This window comes from Nilaparvata lugens, chromosome 4, assembly GCF_014356525.2.
Source record: "Nilaparvata lugens isolate BPH chromosome 4, ASM1435652v1, whole genome shotgun sequence".
Lineage (NCBI taxonomy): Eukaryota > Metazoa > Arthropoda > Insecta > Hemiptera > Delphacidae > Nilaparvata > Nilaparvata lugens.
The window spans coordinates 59,618,269-59,641,939 of NC_052507.1; the positions used below are offsets into that span (position 1 = coordinate 59,618,269).

A 23,671-nucleotide genomic window follows, 5' to 3' on the forward strand; every position below is an offset into this window, starting at 1 on the left:
AGAAGAACAGAAAGAAGAAGTGAGAGGAGAAGAGAAGAAGAAGGAAATAGTGGAGGAAAAAGATTGCTGGATCAAGGATGAAGAAGTCATAGAGATGAAAAAATGGAAGTCGACGAAGCTGATGTGGAGAAGAATAATAAATGAAAAATTCCCTGAGTAGTGAATGAATCATATGAGTTTGGATACGAATAGAATAAATTAAAAAGATGAAGGAGAACAGACAGTGGAGGAAAATAAATTAATGATGAAAACTAAATCAATATAGAGAAAAAAAGAGAATTAGAACAGAGAGCAGAGAACATAAATAGAGAGTCAGATGGGGTATTTGATTCACTGGTAGGGAATAAAGTGTGAGGATCTATGTGTGAGTTGATATAGCTTGCAGAAGGTAGAGTCGAAAACTGGATAGGTTATGTATGTAGTTGAAGCTGTAGAAGGAGAAAAATAAGAAGACCAGAAAGAAGATGTGTAAGAAGATGATGAAGAAGAAAAAGGAGAAGGAGAAGATTGTCTGCTAGAAGGATGTGTATGAGCGAGGGTGAGACTTCGGGGAGAAGGAAAGTCCTGGAACAGAGCCAGAAAGAAAACTAGCAAGGAGAGAGTGGTGAGAGGAGGACGAGGAGTAGTAGGAGGAAGAGGGGTCTGAAAACATGGCTTGTGCAGGGTCGCCGTTCCAAGGTAGTACTGTATTAGTAGTGGTGCTTTTTGGGAGTGAGTTGTAGAAGATGAGGGTGGAAGACAGCTGTGAGGCGGAAGGAAGGGGAAGAAGAAAAAGAGGAAGAAAGAAAGAAACCATGAGGATGTTCGTAAAGATTGAAAAAAGCATGAGGGAGACATAAAGAAGTGAAATACCTGAAAAGTGGTGTTATGAATGTAGAGACTGAAATCAAAACTGATTGTAAGATTGTTGATATTGTGAGGAAAGGAGGTGAAGGAGCAGCCGAACAAAGTGAGGAAGAGTAGGGTTGTATGTTGGAAAAGGAGAGAAGGGAGGAACGTGGAAAAGAAGGAGAAAGTGGGAGCAAGGAAGTAGGAAATGGGGAGAACAGAAAACAACCAGAAAAATAGAAAAGTGATGAATTCTTAGAAGAAGACATGGTATATTCAATATTATTCATTTTTGTGCGTTTCATCTCAATTTTCTGAATCATTGATAGCCCCAATTTCCACAATCGGTTTCATTTGTTAAACAATCATTTTATAATCAGATCATGAGTATTAACAAAAGTCATGATTATTAACTTACTTGTAGATTATTATTCTATTCTATTCTATTATTATTGTAACTCACCATCTGAGGGATCAAGTCTTTTCGCTCTCCGCCCGTGTTTTGAGTTGTTATGTACAAACATGTTGTCGGATACGGCTAACAGAGGTCCCTCTACGCTCACCTGCGTTGATATCACAACCTGCATCAAAACAAATAATGTAAAATTCAATAGAAAATATATGAAAAAGGGAGAATAGGAAAACCTCAAATTGAAAAATCACATGTGAAGCTCATTTGTATGAACATGAACATTGCTTCATTCTTTTGGTGAACAGAAATCGTTTGACTACCTCTTTACATTTGGCTTTACTTGATTTATTTGGGGAAAGAGGACTTTGATTTTGATAAAATCATCTGTAGACTATCTTATTATACTAGTGACCCCTTAGGTTGAAGAACTCGCTCAAGAACTGTTGTATTGTAATCTTTGAAAACCACAACTTCTAATTATACAGAGTTGATGGAAATTATGAAAACAGGAGAGTATTTATCCTAGGAAAATAATTGACATTATGTTTCATTGGGGATCCTATTCGGAATGGAAAATCACTCTTCAAATATTACTCTGTCACTTCTCGGTCTTTTCCCATCATTCAGTTTATATTATTCATGTATATCATTCGGGAAATGAAATGGAATGACAACTAATTAATGTTCAAAAAGACTACAAAACATCATTTCGATCTTCAATATAAATATTAATATGTGTAAAGAATACTAAACAGTATTTATGAATGTGAGAAAAAGTTCACTACTTATCAACTTTAATGTTCCGTTGACAATATATAAAGAATCTCAATCCACAGTCATCATTCAATAGCCCCAATAGAATTCCACCGCATTCAACATTGAAACAAGATCACTTGCACTCGATTGGTTCCGATGAAAAGAGTGCAACTCACCCAATTTGTATGACACTCACAGCGCGGGGTGTCGCTTGATACAATTTAGCGTGAGGCGCTAATATGATTGCAGTTAATTAAGACCGTAGTAAATTAATCAATTTGTCTCGTCGGTGTGTCACACTGGTTCCCTTCCAAACGAGCCCCCCCTCATCCTATCTAAAGGGGGGCCTAAAAGAGATTTAACAGATTGATCGGGAACGCGTGCTCGCGTGCGTGTGAATCACTTTCAACGTCATCATCATCATCATCATGATCAGAAGTTACACAGCGTTCATTAGGTTAGGTTGCAGTAGTCCTACTCACTCATACACACTCAAATACGCATACAGATATATAAATATAGAGATCACAAGTTTCGGTTAGATTTGAGTAGGCCTGCTCCACTCACACACCAGCAGCACTCTATGTATCCAGTGATCTGTGTGTGGTGCGGCATAGAGTGCGGTGGATGGAGTAGAGTACCCTAATCAGATTCGCTCGTTATTCTACGAGTTAACGATGGGTAATCGATAGGTCTGTGCTTGTGCTTCTTGTGGTGACTGTGTGAGGAGGAGGTAGAGGAGAGAGAGGAGGGAGTGGACAAGGGTAGGATGAGGAGGGAGAGGGAAGGAGATGGGAGAAGGTGATGAATAACGAGATGGTGGAAAAGGGGGAGACGGTGATGAAGGAGAAGGAGGAGAAGGAGGGGAAGAAGGAGAAGAAGAGGAAAATGAAGAGAAGGAGGAGGAGAATATGAAGGATGAGGAAAAGTAGAAAACCGAAGAGAAGGAAGTATGTGAGGAGGAGAAGAAGGAGAAGGAGGGGAAGAAGGAGTTGAAGAGGAAAATGAAGAGAAGGAGTAGGAGAATATGAAGGATGAGGAAAAGTAGAAAACCGAAGAGAAGGAAGTATGTGAGGAGGGATAGGAGGAGAATGATAGGGATTGGAAAGGGGGAGAGGACGATGAGAGGGTAGGGGCGGTGAAGAAGGAGGAGTAAGAGATAGTGGAGAAGATGGAAGACAAGATTTAGAAGAAGTAAGAGAATAAGGATGATGATGAAGTAGTAACGGAGGAGGAGCAGGAGGAGGATGAGAAAGTTGAGGAGGAGGGGAAGGAGAAACGGTGTGTCCTGTCCACCATTTTGTGGCCCGTCGTGTGTAGTATATATAATACATAAATTGCAGTATATATGTATGAAACCACCACAGCCAGAGAGGGAGGAGGGGAGAGACTCCACCTCCCTAGGGGCTTCGCCGACCGTCGCCCCTCGGGAGTATAACTCCACAGACCCCCTCTTCTCCCCGCCAGGGTTCCTTAGTTGGGGGGTTCCCATGGGAACGGAGATGACGACTTCTCGACCGTTCGATTTCTGAACCACGGCCGCGACATTACTACCACCATCACACACCATCGCGCATGTGTGTGCACCCCCACTCACACACACACACACGCAAACCTTGTACTGGTGTGTCCATACGCACACAAACACTAGAGAAGAGACTGACCTCTTCGGTGAAGCTTTCTTTCCGTTGGTTAGACTGAAAGTTCAGCGCGATATTTCCCTGAATTTGTTGTTGAATAAGATGTAGTCAACATCTTGAGGTTATTCAGAGAAATACAAGCTGTCTTGTAGATGTAGAGAAACGATTTGCATGCGACAGAATGTCGAATGGAGATTTGTTGAAGTAACTGAAGTGACTAGATACTGTATTGAAAACAAGTTAATGCTTTTGAACAGTTAACTGTTCAACTGATAACAGAAAATATGGTCGATATTCTATCACTTTCCAAATCATACATATTATTCATCATGTTCATCTCATGTATAACAGTTTTTTGAATTAATACTATTAGTGGTTTGAGTAAATCTTCATAATGAACTTAATTCAGCAAATAAGAACTGTCTGTGATTTCCGTTATAAGATATGATATGCACGAGCGTTGTAGCAATACAAACCTCTCATCCTATTTCGTGTATAATATATTGAGAATAGACTAATGCATATTTGTCATTGTCAAATAGCATCAAATCAAAATCGTTTATTTATCCTTAATAATAATAACAAAAGATAAAAACTTAGAAATTAGAAATACATTATAATAATAATACACAGTATTGAACTAAATAATACAATAAAAATAAGGAAGGTCCCCGCAAGGTTAAAAAACCTGTGCGCAGAGGCCGAGTGTCTGAAAAATCTAGATATTTTTAATTTCCAGGAATAAAAGATGAAATAAATCAATTCAGTGAAAGGAAACAATAGAAAACTGAAAGAAAAATCACTGAATTTGAAAAGAAACTTACTAAACTTCAAAAGAAACTAAAAAACAAGGAGAGAGAGTGAGAAGGATGTGGGAGTAAGAAAGGATAGGGGAGAAGGCAGAGGGAGACCTAATAGAATTGAATTTTGTTTCTCAAGATGAATATTGGAGAGAATTAGAGAAAATATGCTTGGCTTTGACAGCCACTATTTAAATTATTATGGCATTCGAAGCCAACCACTCATTTATATCTCTTACCAGTTTTTTACTCAACTTATTGGTGATGAATTGACGAGGGATTTTATTTATGAGCATCATGTCCACAGTCTGCATTTTGGAATATTTGAGCTCTATAATTGAATTGTTTAGTGTAGAGATGTATTGTTTAGAAATTAGGTAGTTGATTTTTCTAATGTGGAGTATACTCAATTTATAATGAATACAATGAAAATTATCTATTGAAGTAAAAGTGAAGATGTATTGTCAAAATCAAAGGGATATCTAACTTAACGTTCAATTCCTTGTCTTTTATGTAATGTATGATTTATGTATTCTGTATCATATATCAATCTCATCAATAACATTGGTAATGCAAACCCATCAATCTCACATAGTGTGTGTTTTATGTTTGTTCTATTCACTCTTTTGGATCAATAAGGATATAATATGGAGATCGTACATCCTATAGCATTTAAAACTGATCGGTCATGGAAAATACGTTTCTGAAAATGAAAATGTCAGTGAGAGGTAGAGATGATATTTTCGTAAATTGGTAAATTAATCATCACCACCTTGATTAAAATCACTCTTCAAATCCCCAACTCTGATCAATTCCATTGTAACGTTCGTGATTTACAGCGGAAAAGATCATTTTCATTTCGGGGTGAACCAGTCATGGGGAGCGGAGTAAATCCTTACTAAGGAAAGAGAAAATTTGCAGCAGGATACGCCGTGCAGGAAAGCTTTAGAGATGGCGTCCTCAGAACAGGAGTAAGACCAATGCGAGGAGAGAGAACCAATCAGAAGGGGCTATCTAGCTCCAAGAAGAGAAGAGACCCTTAGTATAAATCTATCTACAAGACTTATCCTTATTACAGGGATTATGTGTCGTGTCAGTTTCTTCTCCACTCCCCCAGCTCCTTCTCCTCCTTTATCCCTCCTCCTCCTCCTCCTCCTTCTGCTCCTCTGATACTACATCATCCCTCCACACATCCTCTATTACCCTCCTCACTTGCATGTTCTTCCGACCTTATGGACCAATCCTCACATTTAAACTGGTTCAATCCTACGACTTAATCTTACTTCCAACATACTGCTCATGTCTTACGTTCTTACTCAAATGTATCGAATTTTGAAATGTGAGGATCATTTCCATATGAGCTATGGATTGTACAAAGATAGGCTACGACTTGTTCAAGCCTCATAATTGAGTTATTCTAGAGTTAACATGTGAATTTCAGTAGAGTATTGAGAAATAATGATAAAAATAGAAAGTCGAACGATTATGAATTGAATTCAGTGAAATGAATCAGATTGTGGAAGACTCCTGGTGAATGAAAACTTATCAATTGTCTCACAGACAGAGCTGTGATTGATGTTAGTTGATAGATATAACAAATTGTGAGCAGTTCCTTGGAATTATCTTCTGTTATGATTGGGGAATCTTTAATATTTGAACCATGTTTGAAATATCCGAAATGGAATGACAAAGTTGACAAAGTATCACTAATTATTAGTATGAACTTTGGAATGTAATACACAGATTAAGAAATTTGATGCTCATCATTAGTTTATTGATTATTGGTTGATTTTGGTTCTGAAGATAACATGGTTTCTAAAATATCAGCTGAAGTACATTTGACTCTCAAACCTTCGAAATGATAATTGTATTGGGAGAGAACCGGAAAGAGAATTATAGCCTGAATATTTTTTTCTTTGGTGGCTATTTCAATGGAAGAAAAAATTGACATACTACTCAATTTGGAAAGCGTATAACACAAGAATACAAAATTACTAGGCAAAACATTGCTTGGAAACGACAGTGTATCTGACTAGCAATGTTGCAATGTTACCATCAACTTCAAGTCACAAAAAACGCAGGTTTGCAACCGAAATAAAGTCCAACATTTCAGAAACAACACATGGAATTCGACTGGCTCTGTAACATGCGATTCGACATCCTTGAGTCACCCCCTCATTATAAGAGCCCCCTCTGACAACCCCAACTACACCCCCTGTAAAAGCATCCCTTACGACTGCCACCCAATTAAACAAGTCGTTACAAATTGCACAGTTCTCTTGTTTCGCTGTTTTTTCCACATTCGTTTTTTGATTCTCCCGCCACAGAATGGGAATCGTGTATCCTTTTTTATTCTACTGGAGTCATGTTAACCTTTTTAGGGTTCAGGCAATTTGGTTACTTGGAGTTTGAAATGTTTTCCCTGCATGTCTCGAGTTTATCTTTCAAAATACAGGATCTCGACATTATATTCTTATACATGAGTAGTGGGGGCCCACAAGTCGTAATAAGTGAAGGAAATGAAATAGAAATATCAGTCTAAGTGCATTTTGTTCAAGTCTCTATGAAAGAAATTATATTTCTCAATTGAAAAATTTATGAAAACTATAAAAAGAAATTTGTGTAAAATTATTCAAGTAGTGAAGGAGGATTTGGTGATCAGGATCTCGTGTAAGAGAAAAAGTTCAGCTAGTGTATCCACATTTTTTAAAATAGTTGGAATGGACAAATAGACTGAAAGCTTAAAAATATATCATTGAGATTACAGATTGACAAGAGGATGGAAATTATTCCTTTTCAACTCAATAGTATTGTTCAGCTTCAAGAGATATACTTCATTGAGTTCAATAAACAGGAGGAATTTCATAGGAGATACTGTTATAAGATTATCGAACTGGATTTTGAGTAAGAATGGCGACTTGAGTTGAAAACATAACGAGTGAGTTGCGGTGCAGATCTATGCCATTGATCAGTTGTGCAATGATGAGAATGATAAGAAATATAAGAATGATGAAAATGTGCAATGAACATTTGGAATCATTTGATGAAGATAGAGTAGATATCGATATAGAATCCAGCGAGCTAAAATCCTCATCTCGACCTGACAATTGAAATATCAACTAATAATCTCAGCTTTTTCATTAATTGAACTGTAATAAAAAATATATAATGAATTTATATATAATTTTATAAAGTGGTTTATAAATTTATTAATTTTTACATTTTTTTCACATTTTACTACATACTATTTCTTTAATTATTACTCATTCTTAACATTAAACTCACCTTTTATTATTATTATTATTATTATCATTATTATTATTATTATTATTAGTATTCTACAACTTGAGACCATTACAATATTCCAAATTGGTGAATGTGTTGGGGCCCGCGCCTGTTCCTTGTGGATCAGTCATCGTCATCCAGACAACAGGTCTGCGTACCAATACCCTATGACATAGTGCTATCAAACACAATCACCATCAGACTATTGTAACTGTTGCTTTTGTAATATCCAGTATAATATTATCAATTTACTATATTATCTATTTAAAAAACGTCAATCCTTATTAACGTGAATGCTTACAAAAATCTGAATCATGCCTTGAAATCTTCCAAACTTATTGGCAAGCCGAAGAACTAGTCTTCACACACAGACCTCAGGTCCATGTGAAGATCATTCCTGAATTTTTAAAGCACTGTCGGTTCATCCCTGATAAGTTATGAATCTCAATCATGATTAAAATACTAGGACGAGGATTTTTCGAGGACCACTTTCTATTTGATTAAATTTTAATTGTTTTTTTTTTTTTATTGTACTAAAATATTATCCTTATGTACGAGTTCTTGTAAGAGTATGTAGAACTGACAGCAGTTTGTAAATCATATTGTTTTGTTTTTTATGAGGAATAAAGAACTTTTTGAATTGAATTGAATTATTGGAGTTGGACGAATTATTTGTGTATGAACTTGGAGAGACATATTTACAATTAAATTATATGCAGTGTTTGGTTATTGAATTTTCAAAAAAGAAGTACTATGGAATCCCATTGAAAATAACAAGAAAGTTATAATATAATATGAAAACTACTTTGAGAAGATACAAATTAATTTCCTTCCAACGTTCATTTCATGCAAATTTCAATAACAATATGTTATTTTTCAGCGTTTTGCTATTATATCCTAGTATCCATAAGCATTTGAATGAAATGTGATATTAAACTTATTTTCATCTTAGGAACTATAAATATATTGTCTTTGATATTGTGCTCCCTCAACCATGGAAAAAAACAAATATGTCCAGAAAATATAAAATGTTCATCGATATTACGGAGAAAACCGATCATTCCAATTTCTATTCAATGCCTTTCAAACAAACACACATTTCAGCAGTATAAGATGAATGATCTGTGAAGACACTGTTCAGATTGGTGGAGGAACTAGAATTATTTTGTCACCAGGAATAATTATTGCAAAGCAGAGTAAATGCACCTTTTGAGCAAAGTGGACAAGAAAGTAGAGTGCCTGCAATTACTAACAACAACAAGAAGCAGACTGGGAAGGAAAAAGGAGGAGAAGAATCGTTAGAGAAATAAAAAGAGAGAAGAAGAAAAAGAAGAAGAAGAAGAAGAAGAAGAAGAAGAAGGGGAAGAAAAAGAAGGAGAAGTAAGAGGGTGAGACAACACAAACGATGCAAATGAGTGCAAATGGATGCAAAACGAAACGAAGAGGCGTGTGAATTATTCTTTCGAGCTTGATGACTTTCAGAAGAAGAAGAAGAAAAGTTAGAGGGAGAGGGTGGTGGTAGGGTGCGAGGGATAAGGTTTCAAGTCTCTCTAGATGACAATGGTGATAAGGAGAGGGAAATGATGGAGCAGAATGAGAAAGTAGAGGAGTAGAAGTGGAATAAGAAGGAGTGAGGAAAGTCAGGGGAGGATGTGCAGGAGGAGAAGGAGGAATATGAGAAGAAGAAGGAGGAGGAGGAGTATAAAGAACAGAGAAAGAGGAGCAGGAGGAGGAGGAGTAGAAAGATCAGAGAAAGAGGAGCAGCAGCAGGAGGAGGAGGAGTAGAGAAAGAGGAGCAGGAGGAGCAGGAAGAGGAGGGGTAGAAAGAACAGAGAAAAAGAAACAGAAGAAGCAGGAGGAGAAGGAGTAGAAAGGGAAGAGAAAGGGGAGCAGGAGGAGCAGGAGAAGGAGGAGTGGAAAGAGCAGAGAAAGAGGAGCAGGAGCAGCAGGAGGTGGAAGAATAGAGAGGGCAGAGAAAGAGGAGCAGAAGGAGCAGGAGAAGGAGGAGTGGAAACAGCAGAGAAAGAGGAGCAGAAGGAGGTGGAGGAATAGAAAGGGCAGAGAAAGAGGAGCAGAAGGAGCAGGAGGAGAAGGAGTAGAAAGGAAAGAGAAAGAGGAGCAGGAGGAGCAGGAGGAGGAGGAGTGGAAAGAGCAGAGAAAGAGGAGCAGGATGTGGAGGAGTAGTGAGGGCAGAGAGAGAGGAGCAGGAGCAGCAGGAGGAGAATGAGTAGAAAGGAAAGAGAAAGAGGAGCAGGAGGAGCAGGAGGAGAAGGAAAAGGAGGAGTAGAAAGAACAGAGAATGAGGAGCAGAAGGAGAAGTAGTGGAAAGAGCAGAAGAAAAGGACGAGGAGGAGGGTAGAAGGAGAATGTGGAGGAAGGAAGACAGTGAATGGTGAAGAGGAAGAGGAGAAGAAGGAGGATTAGGAGAAGGAGGAGGAGTGAGAGAAGAAGGAGGAGGAAAAGGAACAGGCGAAGGGGAAAGAGGATTTGGAGGAGGTGAGTAAACAGGAAAAGGAGAAGGAGAAAGGTGAAGGTATAGGAAAGAAAGGAGAATAAAAATAAGTAAGAAAGAAGAATAAAACCGATTGAGAAAAGAAGAGAAAACATAGCATGGGATGGAGAAAAGGGAGAAGAATGATGAGGAGGAGTTGGTGGAAAAGAGTTTACAGGAGAGGGTAACATGACTTGATGTTCGTTGGGTGTGATACGGTCTATGGAGGGGATAGAAAGGGAGAAAAGTAGGGAGATAGTTGAATGTATCTTTGCGTTACACTTTTTAATCAACAACGGCTGGTGCGAAGTCGGTTGGTGCGAAAGAGGGGAGCAAGGAGATGAAGGAAGTTGCTGTAGGAGGAGGTGTTGGAGGTATTGGAGGAGGAGGTGGAGGTGAAAGACTAATTCTCAGCTTTAGTGAGACGGGGAAAGTGAGGAGGGGGAAAGCTTAATTGGTCCACCCCAGAGGCTTCTTGAAGAAAACTCGCTTTCACACTGAGCGTCGATTTTTGCCCTGGCGCCGTTTAATTCTTTTACATTTCAAATGTCATTTGTGCTCTAATAGACTTTCGCCAGCTACAAATTTCTACACATTGCGCCGTTCTCTCGTTTCCGTTTTATCTGATTTCGTAATCGTTATTCCTCCTCCTCCTCCTCCTACTTCTTCCTCTCCTGTACTTTCTTGTCGTTATCTTCTTCTCACCTTAGGATGTCATCGTCATTCAAGCTTCTATCGAGTTTGTGCCTTTATTAGCAAATTCGGAGTCAGCTTCTAATAACTTCCTCTTGTTACTTTTCCTCATTCATTAGGCTATTTCCTCTTCCCATATATCCACTTCCATAATTCTTCATACATCTCCTCTTCTAACAAGTTTCTTGAGCATTTATCTATCTATTTATTTATATTTTTCACAGAGAAACACTGATTGGGAGAGAAAAACTAAGGATATTCCTTGTACTATTTCTCACCCAAATTTAGATAACATTTTGAAAGTCCAAATAAGATTATGATTTCACTTTACTAAATTCACAAATTTAACCCATTTTCACTCAAAAACAACGATAGCTAAGATTTTTAAATTATGACGGTTAAAAACAGAATAAAAAACAAAAAAATCACCATTAATTCTAAAATTTTTGAGTAATTTTACAAAATTTAGAGCCAGAAAAAACACAACTCACTATTCAACACAACACATTATTTCTTTTGCTGATTTCCCTTCAAACAATCATTCTTCCCTTGATTTTTCCCTTTACTTGAACAATTCTCTACTTGATCTCAATCCTGTTATTTAATATCTTTTCAACATTGCGAGTTGCTCTAAATTTGTATTGTTTTCTGATCCACTATCTCATTCCGTTGTTTTCTTCAAGTCTCATTTATGAGGTTCTTGTCGTCTGATACTATAATCATGATAATTAGTTTACACTCTATACCATTCAATTCCTCTCCTACTGCTTTTCTTCTCCTCCTCCTCCACCATTTTCCCGCCTTTTCTTGTAAGTATAGCCTTATTCCTCAGTTTGTATTGAGTCTCTATCATTCTTCTTCTTCTCTTTTATCATATTATTGAATCTCACTTCCTTCTTTCCTCTTCCTGCCACCTCATATTCTACATCTTCACCAAATCTTTGTCTTATTATTCTTCTCCTCCTTCTTCTTCTCCTTCTTCTTCTTCTCTTCTTCTTCTTCTTCTTCTTATTCCACATCGTATTCTTATCCTTCATCTTCCTCTCCTTTTTTTCTCCTTCATAATCTCCTCACGCAATCATCGTCTTCAATTACTCGCAAAATTGTCCTATTGTCTCATTTCAAGTTGAAAGGAATCGTCTTCCCTGCAATTTGTGATATAGGCTGCAGTAGAAACAGCACATACGATACTAAGTAAATTCTACGCTAAATAGAGCTCTGATAGCTGAAATTGAATGCTTCCTTGCTCGCTATTTTGGTTCAACGTTTGCATTCTTCAATCTCTACTCAACTTGTCAATTTCAGTTTCTTGAATCAATAGATCAAATTCACTCGTGTCTTGACTGCACATCTCTAGTTCTCTTCATCATTCCTATCCAATACAGTTTTGAATCTTTAAAAAATATTCAAATTGAATCAGATTACAAATTTTTCAACAAATAGCTGAACTGTACTGGAATTTTTCACATCACATCACAAATTCTCATGGAATTCCGTATTCCATACAATGCCAGGACTAATAATACACTTAATATTTTGTTATTTATGGATTTGTAACAGATGGAAGACAATGATATGAAATAAGTACAATAGATATAAGAAATAAGATCTAGAAATAAGATCAACAAATAGCTGAACTGTACTTGAATTTTTCACATCACACCACAAATTCTTATGGAATTCCGTATTCCATACAATGCCAGGACTAAGAATACACTTAATATTTTGTTATTTATGGATTTGTAACAGATGGAAGACAATGATATGAAATAAGTACAATAAGATCAACAAATAGCTGAACTGTACTTGAATTTTTCACATCACACCACAAATTCTTATGGAATTCCGTATTCCATACAATGCCAGGACTGATAATGAATATACACTCAATATTTTGTTATTTATGGATTTTGTAACAGATGGAAGACAATGATATGAAATAAGTACTATGGAGAAAATTCGAAAAAAAGTTATGAACTTATAAAAATGAAAAACTCACCTGAAACCTCCGCATATCTCTGGGATTTCCAGCGTTTTTCAAACAGTTTTGATTGCACTTGAGGAAGAACTTTAGGAAGAATCTGAAACCAAAAAATGAACATTTGTTTAATTTTAACATTTTGTTTCAATACACTTATGCAACGATATGAACATACGATCTGATGATGATAGCGGCATAATTAGAGAAATATTGTGTTTTTTCTTCATGAAACAATGAATCTTAACATGACTGTACGTTCTCTCTTAGAGGAGGATATTCATAACCAAGAATATACAATTCAGGGGGATCCTTACATATTCAAAAATACTCCACTAAATCGCTGAATGAAAAAAATAATACCGAGATAAACGCAATTACACAATCGGAAAATAAAACTTGTATTATAGAGGGATAAGTCCATTCCACAATCATCCATGATCAGATGGAATAATATAATTCACAAGCTACATTGTGGCACCATATGAGTATAATCGTACATGTTGTAGAACCAGAAGGAAGAAAATACGTGATACTGTAACATGAAAAGAGAAGAACGCAGGGAGAAGTCGACGTCCGTTAAGAAGGTGAGAAGACGACAGTGCAGAATGAGAAGAAAAGAATTTTCCGTGTAGTAGATTCGGGTTGGCAATGGAGGTGGATGCTACCCCGCACCCGCACCCGCACTGCAAAGAGCCTCTAGTGAAGAAGCGTCGTATTTTATGTGTTGCCTCACCCCTCAACATATCCTGCACACACCGTACCTTACAGGAGTCATCCTTTACCGAGGATAATAGAGATTTGGTCTTTATATAGACAGACACACACACTCACAGAGCCCGGGATAAGACTCGCACACATACAGAGTGAGAGGGTGTGTGAGAGGGAGATCTCTCTAATATTTAACATTCATTACACGCTCGGCTGAAGCACATTAGACATTGGAGTGTAGTGTAGTATTGCCTCAGCCTCTAGTTAATAAAGGCAACATACTCCCTGCGACATTCCTCCAACGACGACATATCTTTACACAAGAAGACCGAAAAATAAACACAATCTCGCCCACGAGAAGCGGCTCTGTATTTTAGTGACAACGCCATTGTTATTTCCGGATGAGGCAGTCTTTGGCTTGCACTTTGTCTACTGTCTACTGTCTCATTTCATGTTTTATGCTTCGTGGAGTCTGAGGGTGATGAAGGTGAGTGCTCGGGTAATGAGTCTCGTACTCATTACGATATATTCGTGTCGTTCGCTACTTCACACTCCAATGAATTGGTTGATGCAGATTTCGAGAAAACATTTTTGAAAAAAGTCATAGAGAGGTTTAGATTTATTCGCAAGTGACATGTATAGATGATTTTTGTGATATTTGTTTGGGAAATTTAAGAATGATTTATGAAAGGCTCAGACAATATGAGAAATGGACTTGATACATTGTTGATCCTGTATCATTTGCTTGAATGATATACATTTTTGAAAAAAGTGTTGGAAAGTTATTGAGAGAGAGTTTTAGAATCATTCGTGAGTTTGTATGAATGATTATTGGAGAATTTTTCCAGGAAATATGAGAATGATTGATAAAAGGCTCAGACAATGTAAGAAAAGACTAGATTCATTGTTGATAATGTATAATTTGTTAGACATTACCACACTGCTGTCTTCTATAACTAATATTAAAATCCAATTTAGTGAAGTGTCACACCGGAATTACATTCAATTATATTCATTAATCTTGATTATCATCTCAGTACAACATCTTCACATCAGGCAAATATTCCGTTTTTCTCAAAATGGAATATCTCAACGTAAGTGTAGACTACAATTTTCAATAAGAAGAGGCGATATAGTAATCCGCACGCATCAGAAATTTCATGAGAGAGCCAATTTTTTAGTTTCGTAACAACAGTTATGAAGAAAAATGCGATAATTCTGCTCTAGGCCTATGTAGTGGGCTGATCTGCAAATCTATCAGCGTTAAGAATACTGAAAGTATTGGATAACATCTACATAGAACAATTTTATTGATCAAGGATTTATAGTTGTAGTAGCGTTAGAACACTAACAACGAATTTCACGTAGTAGAATCCACTTTAACTGACAGCATTCTACTTCAACATTACAACAATTCTTTACATTCGAACAATACTGACAGTTTAAAGTGAACCTCAGCACAGAACACAACAACAATGGAGTGACACGGCACGGCAAAGCCGAAGACAAGAGAGCGGCGGGCACCAGTCGAATATGAAAAATTAACCAATCGCAAACGACACTGATACTCCGGAACACGCCGGAAAAAAAGCAGAAAGCTGTTGTTTTTATTTTCCGCCCAACAACAGCAAAACTGAGCAATCCGAGTTATGTCATCGCGATGAGACTGGAAAAACTGTTACAGTGACGCTACAGAAAAAAACGACGCGATAATTAAAAGCCTAGAGAAAAATGATGAAGCTGCAAAACGGAGGGGGATTGCGAGGGAGAGTGAGAGAAGAGAACTGAGAGGAAAGCATCGTGTGATGAAGCGACGACAAACTGCAGTAAGCCCTGTTGCGAAACAAATAACAACTGGAAAAAACAGAGCAACAACAACAAACAAGGGTCAAAATAAAAAAATCATCACGACCGTTCACATATATATCCGTGAGGAGCGGGCGTGTACCTACTCCAAAACGTGGACAAAACAAAAACAAATACGCGACTTCCTTTCGGGAGGAGGCTGTGGATTTTTTTCTCTCGCGGGGATGTGATGTTGACGGCGGCGACACGGAAACGACTACGACAATTGCGAGAGAGAGAGAGAGAGTGAGTGAATGAGACTGCAAGTAAGTGAGAGAGTGAGGGTAGCAGTGAGAGTGGAGACAAAATAAATGCGCATTCGTATGCGAATCGAGTACGTGGAAACCTGTTTATAATTGGACGATATGTGAGAGTGGTACAGAGTGTGTGAAAAATATTGTCCAGCCCTTGTTGGGTGTCCGTCGTGTTTGTTTGTATGAACCCCCACCCCCTCCATCACTCCCCCCTACCGCAACGATGGGTACAAGTGGAATAAATGAAAAAGTTTTCAAATTAATCTAGTCGCGTCGACTACTGACTACTCTACTCCTCTCTCCCAATTCCCTCCACCACCTTCTACTCCTCATCCTCTCACTCTTCCACCTTCTCCACCATCTTCTCATTCTCCTCCTCATCCTCCTCACCAACCAGTGTTCCTCTCAGTTATATGACCAGTGCTGAGTTGAGTGAGTGCAGAAATCAAACTGATGATGAGGGTGTAGAGTGTATCAGTTGTTGATTGGTTACAGGCTGCTTGCATCGAGTCGATGATTGCCTTTCGTTCAACTGTTCAACTCGTTTGTTTCCGCTGAATTGGCATTTGTTGTGCCCTCTTATTCGGTTGTAATTTTTGGTCGTAAAGTGTTGTGATTGATAGGACTTTGGTGGGAGTTGTTGTATAGGGATGGAATGACTTGATAGTAATTCTTCTCTTCAAACATAAATAATCCAGACCTCTACTATTTTTGACTAGCCTGAAGTAAGAACCAGCAGATATACTTTTCCAAGGATGAACAGTCATACTTTATGTAAAGATATTAGTCATGTATATCAACCAGGCAAAATCACATGAATAACAAATAATTTCAACTCAACTCCATAATGTTCGAAAATTATTCAGTTTAGAAAACATTTTTTTGAAATCCATTGAAAATAATGATCTATTACTGATCAATTTCAACTGCAATCTGAGCCAGAATTTGAATAATATCCAATCAATCATCACAAGTAAATGCAGTACTAAATTTAATGTAGAGAATGATAACAACACAATGTTGATAAGGCTCACCCCATATTCGTATTTGGAAAAAGAGTTTTAAGTTGCAATATTGATGAGAAAATTAAGATCAGAAGAAATTAAATTTCTGTACAAAGAAGAATGGAAAATTGATCCGATGCATTTTAAAAAAGAGTAGCCCACCTATTTATAAAATACTACTATATTTCATTTAACATGAATAAAGAAATCTCATCTCATATAATTTTTCACGACTCTTATCATTCAAATCCATCATTCAATTCGAAATTCACTATCTCTATTCTCCTCATCATTTATAAGGCTTTGGGAGCTTCCACTCATAAACGCAAGAAGCAACGCGACCTTCAAATCCCATTCATCTTTCAACCCCATTATTGCATGACTCAAGATCAACATCTATCAGACATGCATCGACGACTGCGCCGGATCTATAGAGTGGCACAACCTCACATGTGCCAATGATGCACATCCGGTGATTGATATCATCGATGACATGGTGAATGCATAGAGAGGCACACATCCCTTCCGATTGCAACTCTATTTTTATCTAATCACGAATGAAATTTGGCGCGCGAAACAGGGTGGCCCGTCAGAAGGGCTGCAAAGTGTAAATAATGGAGCTCTCTTTTCTTGCCATTGTTAGCTGCCGATTGGATTTGTGATTGAACTATACGATAGGATGGATGTGTGTGCTTTCTTCTTTCTCGCTCCTCTCCTTCCTCTCAACCACCCTCTCTCTCTCCTCCTCAGACTCTTTTCTGTGAGTGAGACACTCAATGCATCCACTCGCTACATTCACTTATTCCGCCCTCAATGCTTTCATGTTCTTTACACTCTTCTCGCACCCCCTACTCATCCTACTTGTTGGTTTTGTCATATATCAGGTGCTACTTTTTTATCAGGCTTTATAGAAGGTGATATTCCACGATATTATCGTCTTTGAAGGCACGTTTAAGGGAGTTTGAATGATTGAAGACTTTCTGCAACCTCCGATTCTGTTAGTGTGAGTCTAGAATGGAATTGACGTCATTAATACATATTCTCGTTTACATTTATGATAGACTATCAGGTATCTTCTCCTCCGGAAGGGTCCAATTTAAAACTTGACAAACTGGAAACTCAACCCACTGGAATCTTGAAGAATTTGAAATAGACCTTGGTGAATTTGAGTATACAAAATTTAAAGTTAATCAGTCCAGTAGTTCAGACGTGATGATGCGTTATTCGTGAATTTCCTATCCCATACGTGTATAAGCCAATTTATTCTTCCCTTCATTATATTATGGATAAATGAATGATTGAGGACTTTTAGCTCTGTTTCTGTTAGTGAGACTATTGAATGAGATTTATACGTTATTGATGAGATTTCTCTCACATTCATGATAGATTTAAAGTGAAAACTGAACCCTGAGACGCCTGATATGAGAATTTACAGCAAATTCAAATAAGAACAGATGAAGAGAGAATGGGTGATGATGGAGAATGGGGAATGGAAAGAAAAACAGAAAAAGTGGGTGAAGCTGTGGTGAAATATAATCATGATGAACAATCTGTGATGGATTGAGAAGTTGACCTTCATAGATTGAAATAGAAAATTCTAATTCAGACAAATTGTGACAAGATAGAGATAGGGATGAAAAACCGAAAACCACAGTAACAGTTTGAGAAGAGAATATGATTCCATAAAAGATTAATTAGTGGGAAGTTATTGAAGAAACGTGAAGAAGATGATTAAAATTATAATTGAATGTGATGAGTTTAAAATACACTAGCATAGATAGGAGGAATAATATCTATAGGCTTCTCTGTAGCGAAGGAATAATAGAGAGAAGAACAGTAGAAAAATATTGATGTAATAGGAAATCGAAGTGAGAGTGAAAAAAAAATATAATGGAACGGAAGATGAGAAGAGGAAAAGACTAAACAAATCGGAATAAGGGTAGCTCAGAATCAGCTAGCAGAGAGGAAAGACAGGCAACACCAAAAAGGAAGGGTTGGAAGCAAAATTGTGTGGTCGAGCTTAACGAACAGACTCTGAATTAGCCTCTGCACTGAGCTCCTTAGTCGTCTTCAAGGCATCCAATTAATTGGAAATCACGGCACCAGTCACGTGATAGGCCGGTCGGCCAATCACAGACCAGCTCTCTTTATTCGTTTCAATTCAATTCGCAGGTCGTCCAGAAAAGAAGAGATCTGTCGAGGATTTGAAGGATTGGGATTGGGTGAGATTGGTTAATAGGAGAGGATTCAAGGAGAATCTATTCGGGAGTCGTGTATTTGTTTTAAGTCATGAGGAAAGAAAGTCATTGTAGAACTAATCCAACCTTTTAAAAATAAACATAAAAAATGGAGAATGTTTGAAAGTATAATTATTGTGGAGAAAATTAGGAACATTTTCCAACTTTATATTGAGCTGAATCGCCAAAGTAAGATTGAAACCAATTTGAAAATGTTCAATGGAAATGATTTATTCATCAGTTTTATTTATTTTATTTATTTATTTATTAGATAGAGCGAACAATACAATAGTCGGAAAAGAAAAAACAGGCTATTGCCCAAAACTTCTTCAATTTCCTGATTTTGTCACAAATCGTCCAAATATTATGTAGGTTATGTTCACTTCAATTTCAACACCAAATCTTCAATCTGAAACTATGAATCAGAATAAAACAAAGAATTTCAAATTTAGATAAATTGATAATGAAACTTCCGTTAAAACAAAAACCAAACTTCAAATATTCACAAAATATAGAATAAAATCACTTAAATTTTGAGCTCGAAAATATCACTTTCACTATAGCTACAACAGTTGTTGTTTTTAACAGTGAGAATTAACTAATTATTCCTTACAACAAATAATTTATAATTCACATATAACGTATAACAGGCCATCTACGATTCGACATATTGAATTTAGTCATTGTTTCAAAGAGAATAACGGAAGAGCAACGAATATAGACAAAAAAATAATTAAAAGAGGAAGTTCTATGTGTTATGTGAAGATTACTTGTGGATTGAAGGTGGAAAAGAATCGGAGAGAATTTAGTCCTCAATAGGACAAAAGAGAGAGGGTAAAAAACAATAAAGGGAGGAAGTGTCAAAAACGAATGAGAAACGGAGAGAAACGAATTAGAAGAGAAACGGAGAGAATTTAGTCCTCAATAGGACAAAAGAGAGAGGGTAGAAAGCAATAAAGGGAGGAAGTGTAAAAAACGAATGAGATAGTCGCGGAACTGTTGAATTTAATTCATATTCCATAATATAGAGAAAAATTGATGGGACAATAGTGAAAAACAGAAGATGGAGAGAGTAAAATGTTGAGGAAAAGAGAGGGAATGAGGAAAAAATAGAAAGGAGTTGATGACACAGCTTGAAGATGAAGAGCTAGTGATAGGAGAAGGAAGGGTACACAACTCGTAAAAAATCCCGACTTAATTTAGAGTGATGGTCATGAATTTGAGCCAAAGTCAGACAGAGGCGATGGTATGACGTGATGAGTCAGAACAGGGGGTTGTTTTGTGAGGGGTGAGTTTAGGGGTTTGTTTTGGTGAGGGGGAGGGGGTGAGCACCCGCCAAGATTGAAGCCGAGCCCCCCAATTAATTTCAGTTGGTAATTGTAGCAAGACTTTGTTGTTGCTTAACACGATAATGGTCTGAGCGGCTACTGTATAATGCAAGGCCGCGTATCTGAGAGAGGCTACGCGGAGTCGCGTTATTAATGGATGGGCGACCGAGAAGCCAAGGCAAGCATCACCAGGTATAAGGAGGTTGAGCAGACTCTCACTCTACCGCAACCTGACTCAAGAACCCCCCTTCCCCCACTGTACCCTCCTCCACCTCCATCATGCCTGCTGTACCCTGTTCTGCACCCCCTTTGATGCCTCCACTATCCCCTGTACCCTATCGCTCCTCATCATCCTAAATACACTATACCCCTTACCTGTATCCCCTCATTCACTATCCTGAACCCTCTGTACAGCTAGGTTGTTATGATAAGGTAGATTCACGAACCCCCCCACCGTTAACCATCAGTCAAGCCTAACTAACCTTACCCCACCGCGCTGAAGATGACAGCCGCACTGTGAATCAAGATCGATAGATATGATCTGCTGTGCTGTGCTGTGCTGCGGATGACTGTTGGAGATATTATTAAATTTGTTGGGTGAGTGTTATTTGAGAGAATGGAGCATTAGTGTAGGAACTCTTGAAAGTAATCGGATAAGAAATTGTCGAATATTCATTATTGATTATGTTACAATATCGTCGAAGTGGAGATTATTTTGAAATTGGTAGATAGGATACTATTGTCACAAAATATCGTCACTCATTCTATCCTACATTCTATTATACTCTTCTATGTCAGTGCACCAATGAATTGGTCATTGATTCGTGCTATTGATTATATTTTTCTATTCAATGCTAAGAAAAATTATGAACATCAAACAATAAAAAGTACTGTATTGTTAATTTTTTTCATCTTGAAGTACCTGTTTATCCATTTAATGTTGATACATGGTTTGGAAGAAAATGTGGACGCTTATTCATCTACTTTTTATGTTTCTTGGTGATGTATAGAGTTTCACTTAAATACTTTTCCAGAGAGAGAGTGCTCAAACTCACTTTCTCAAATTTGGAAAATTAGGTGTAAGTAGATACTTGATAAAGTGACAGCTTGGATAATCACGTTAGCTGGGGGGTAAGTGATGTAAGAACGACGGAAAAATGGATTACGGAAAACAGGTTTTCCTCTCATAGCTCGTTTTTGTATTTTTCAAGAATACGTTTTAACTATGCGGTTAAAAAACAGAGTTGTTGATCCTGAACAAAGGATGCCTAACTTCAAAGGATGCCTCTGTTAATGTCCAAATAGTTGACTGTCTGAAAAATAGTTATCATAATTTTTGTTGCAGATAGAATAAGTATGTCATGATAACAACATAGAATAAGTTGTTTTTTTATAAAGTCATTTTCCATTATCGAAGTATCCAATTCTGGCTAATTTCAATTTAAATGCAACCTGTCTGTAGGAATACGAAATTACACAATCACTAATTATTCTGGTCAATTTTTTATTTCTATATATTTTGAATATTCAATAAGTTCAATGCTCAATGTTCATAAGATTCCAACTATGAAACTTATAATGCACAAGAATGCACAAGCCTCCTATGCTTTCTCTGGTTGGTTCTGAACCCACTCAATACTATAATTGTATTTCACTCTTGTAATAACTCACGCACCTGTCCAAGGTCCATGTGGACATCATTATCATTAGAAACAAATCAAAGCTCCCTCACACCAACAAAAACAATCAGAACTATCCACAAGATTACAACTTCCCAAAATACTCTTGGAAGATAGCTGGTGGAAGATAAAAAGGAACTGAAACGAAAAAAGTGAATACAAAGCAGTGATAGCTGATGTCGTATTGTGGATTGAGATAAAGTGGTGAGGGAAAGGAGGGTTAACGCCTGAAGGAAGGCATTAGCATAGTGAATTTGAACAACTTATTGTCGTCTTCGTGACTTGTGCCGGTCCCCCGGGACTTTGCCGAGCATTTCTGGGGGAAAAAATAAACATATCTGTCCCTTGCAGGCCTGGTGCACTGATAAAGCCCCCCTCCGCCTGCTCAGCACCCTCTGTCGGTGAGTAATGCAACTACGGTACAACCAAGCAACCCTTCCATGGCGGCAACTTCCTCGCTTGAATGCATGATTCTTGAGGCGCCGTTTCATCTCGTTATGGCTGCTGGTTTACTTGGTGCCTCTCCAGCGATCAAAGTGCATCAGCCGCTGACAATCAACCGTAATTGGTGGGGTTTGTTGAGGATGTGGATGGTTGTTGCAGGTTGAGAAAACCTCATGATTTCAGGAATCGTGCAACAACTGTTAAAACCGGCCTGGCCCGCAATTTTCCTTAATTACGAAAGTTAGATGAATACAGTCGTACATCAATTGATGAAAATTGAAATCAAATCATGCAATTCTGTTAATTATGAGAGTGCGATGTTTTTGCATGTACATTCGTACATCAATATTCATGAGTTTCAAAAATATAATGGAATGATATGAGTGAGAATTTATCGCATACATTGGAACAGATAGCTTTGTTCAATGAATATATTATTGTTTATCGTTTACAATTCTCAATAGAGAGGTTAAAACAATCCATATTTTGTTGATAGTGATCTGAGCCTCATCAATGACAAACTGGAAAACGGTTGAACAGCAGAAAAGATGTCTGGAAAGCTTGCTTGGACGGTAAGCTTGCAAGTAAAACCAGGCATTGATTGAATATGATATGGGCACAGTACAAGTATGGGGAATCCGATCTCACTAGGCGTCAAATCTGCAAATCCGTAGAAACTACAGATAAACTTGTTGAATGATATGGATGAAATTATCAAGATTGAGACTGAAAGGTTCCATAGAATATTTCCGTACATAATACTGTGTTCACTTCTTAAATAAATTCACAAATTTTGAAAAATTTGACTGATTTCAATGATATCTGTTATACGTTGATAGTTTATATTGAATAAATATATTGCTGCAACTTGGGTCTACGCACATGTTTTACCTTGTAGGCTACTCCTTAAACATAGATGGGCATAAAAAATATACTGCAGTTTTGGAATCATTTTATATATTTAATAGTATTTTTCTTGTATTATTTTCAGATCTTATAATATTATATTATTATAATTGTGTATGTTTTTTGAGAATAAATTTGATTTGAAATCAAATCATGCAATTCTGTTAATTATCATAACTCTCATAATGAGAGTGCGATGTTTTTGCATGTACATTCGTACATCAATATTCATGAGTTTCAAAAATATAATGGAATGATATGAGTGAGAATTTATCGCATACACTAGAACAGATATCTTTTTTCAATGAATATACCGTATTATTGTTTATCGTTTACAATTCTCAATAGAGAGGTTTAAACAATCCATATTTTGTTGATAG

The 23,671-nt window shown here is 37.3% G+C and overlaps 1 protein-coding gene across 5 annotated transcripts in view; it reads right to left on the reverse strand.

The window, feature by feature from the left end:
• LOC111048190 (transcription factor collier-like) overlaps positions 1-23,671 on the reverse strand; it is a 147,915-nt gene that overhangs the window by 20,886 nt on the left and 103,358 nt on the right. For all 5 annotated transcript variants that reach the window (XM_039426038.1, XM_039426037.1, XM_039426040.1 and 2 more), the window contains exons 7-8: positions 12,905-12,986; positions 1,292-1,409 (exon numbers count right to left, since the gene is read on the reverse strand). In XM_039426038.1, coding sequence (XP_039281972.1) covers positions 1,292-1,409; positions 12,905-12,986 — 200 coding nt within the window. The remainder of the gene's footprint in view (positions 1-1,291; positions 1,410-12,904; positions 12,987-23,671) is intronic.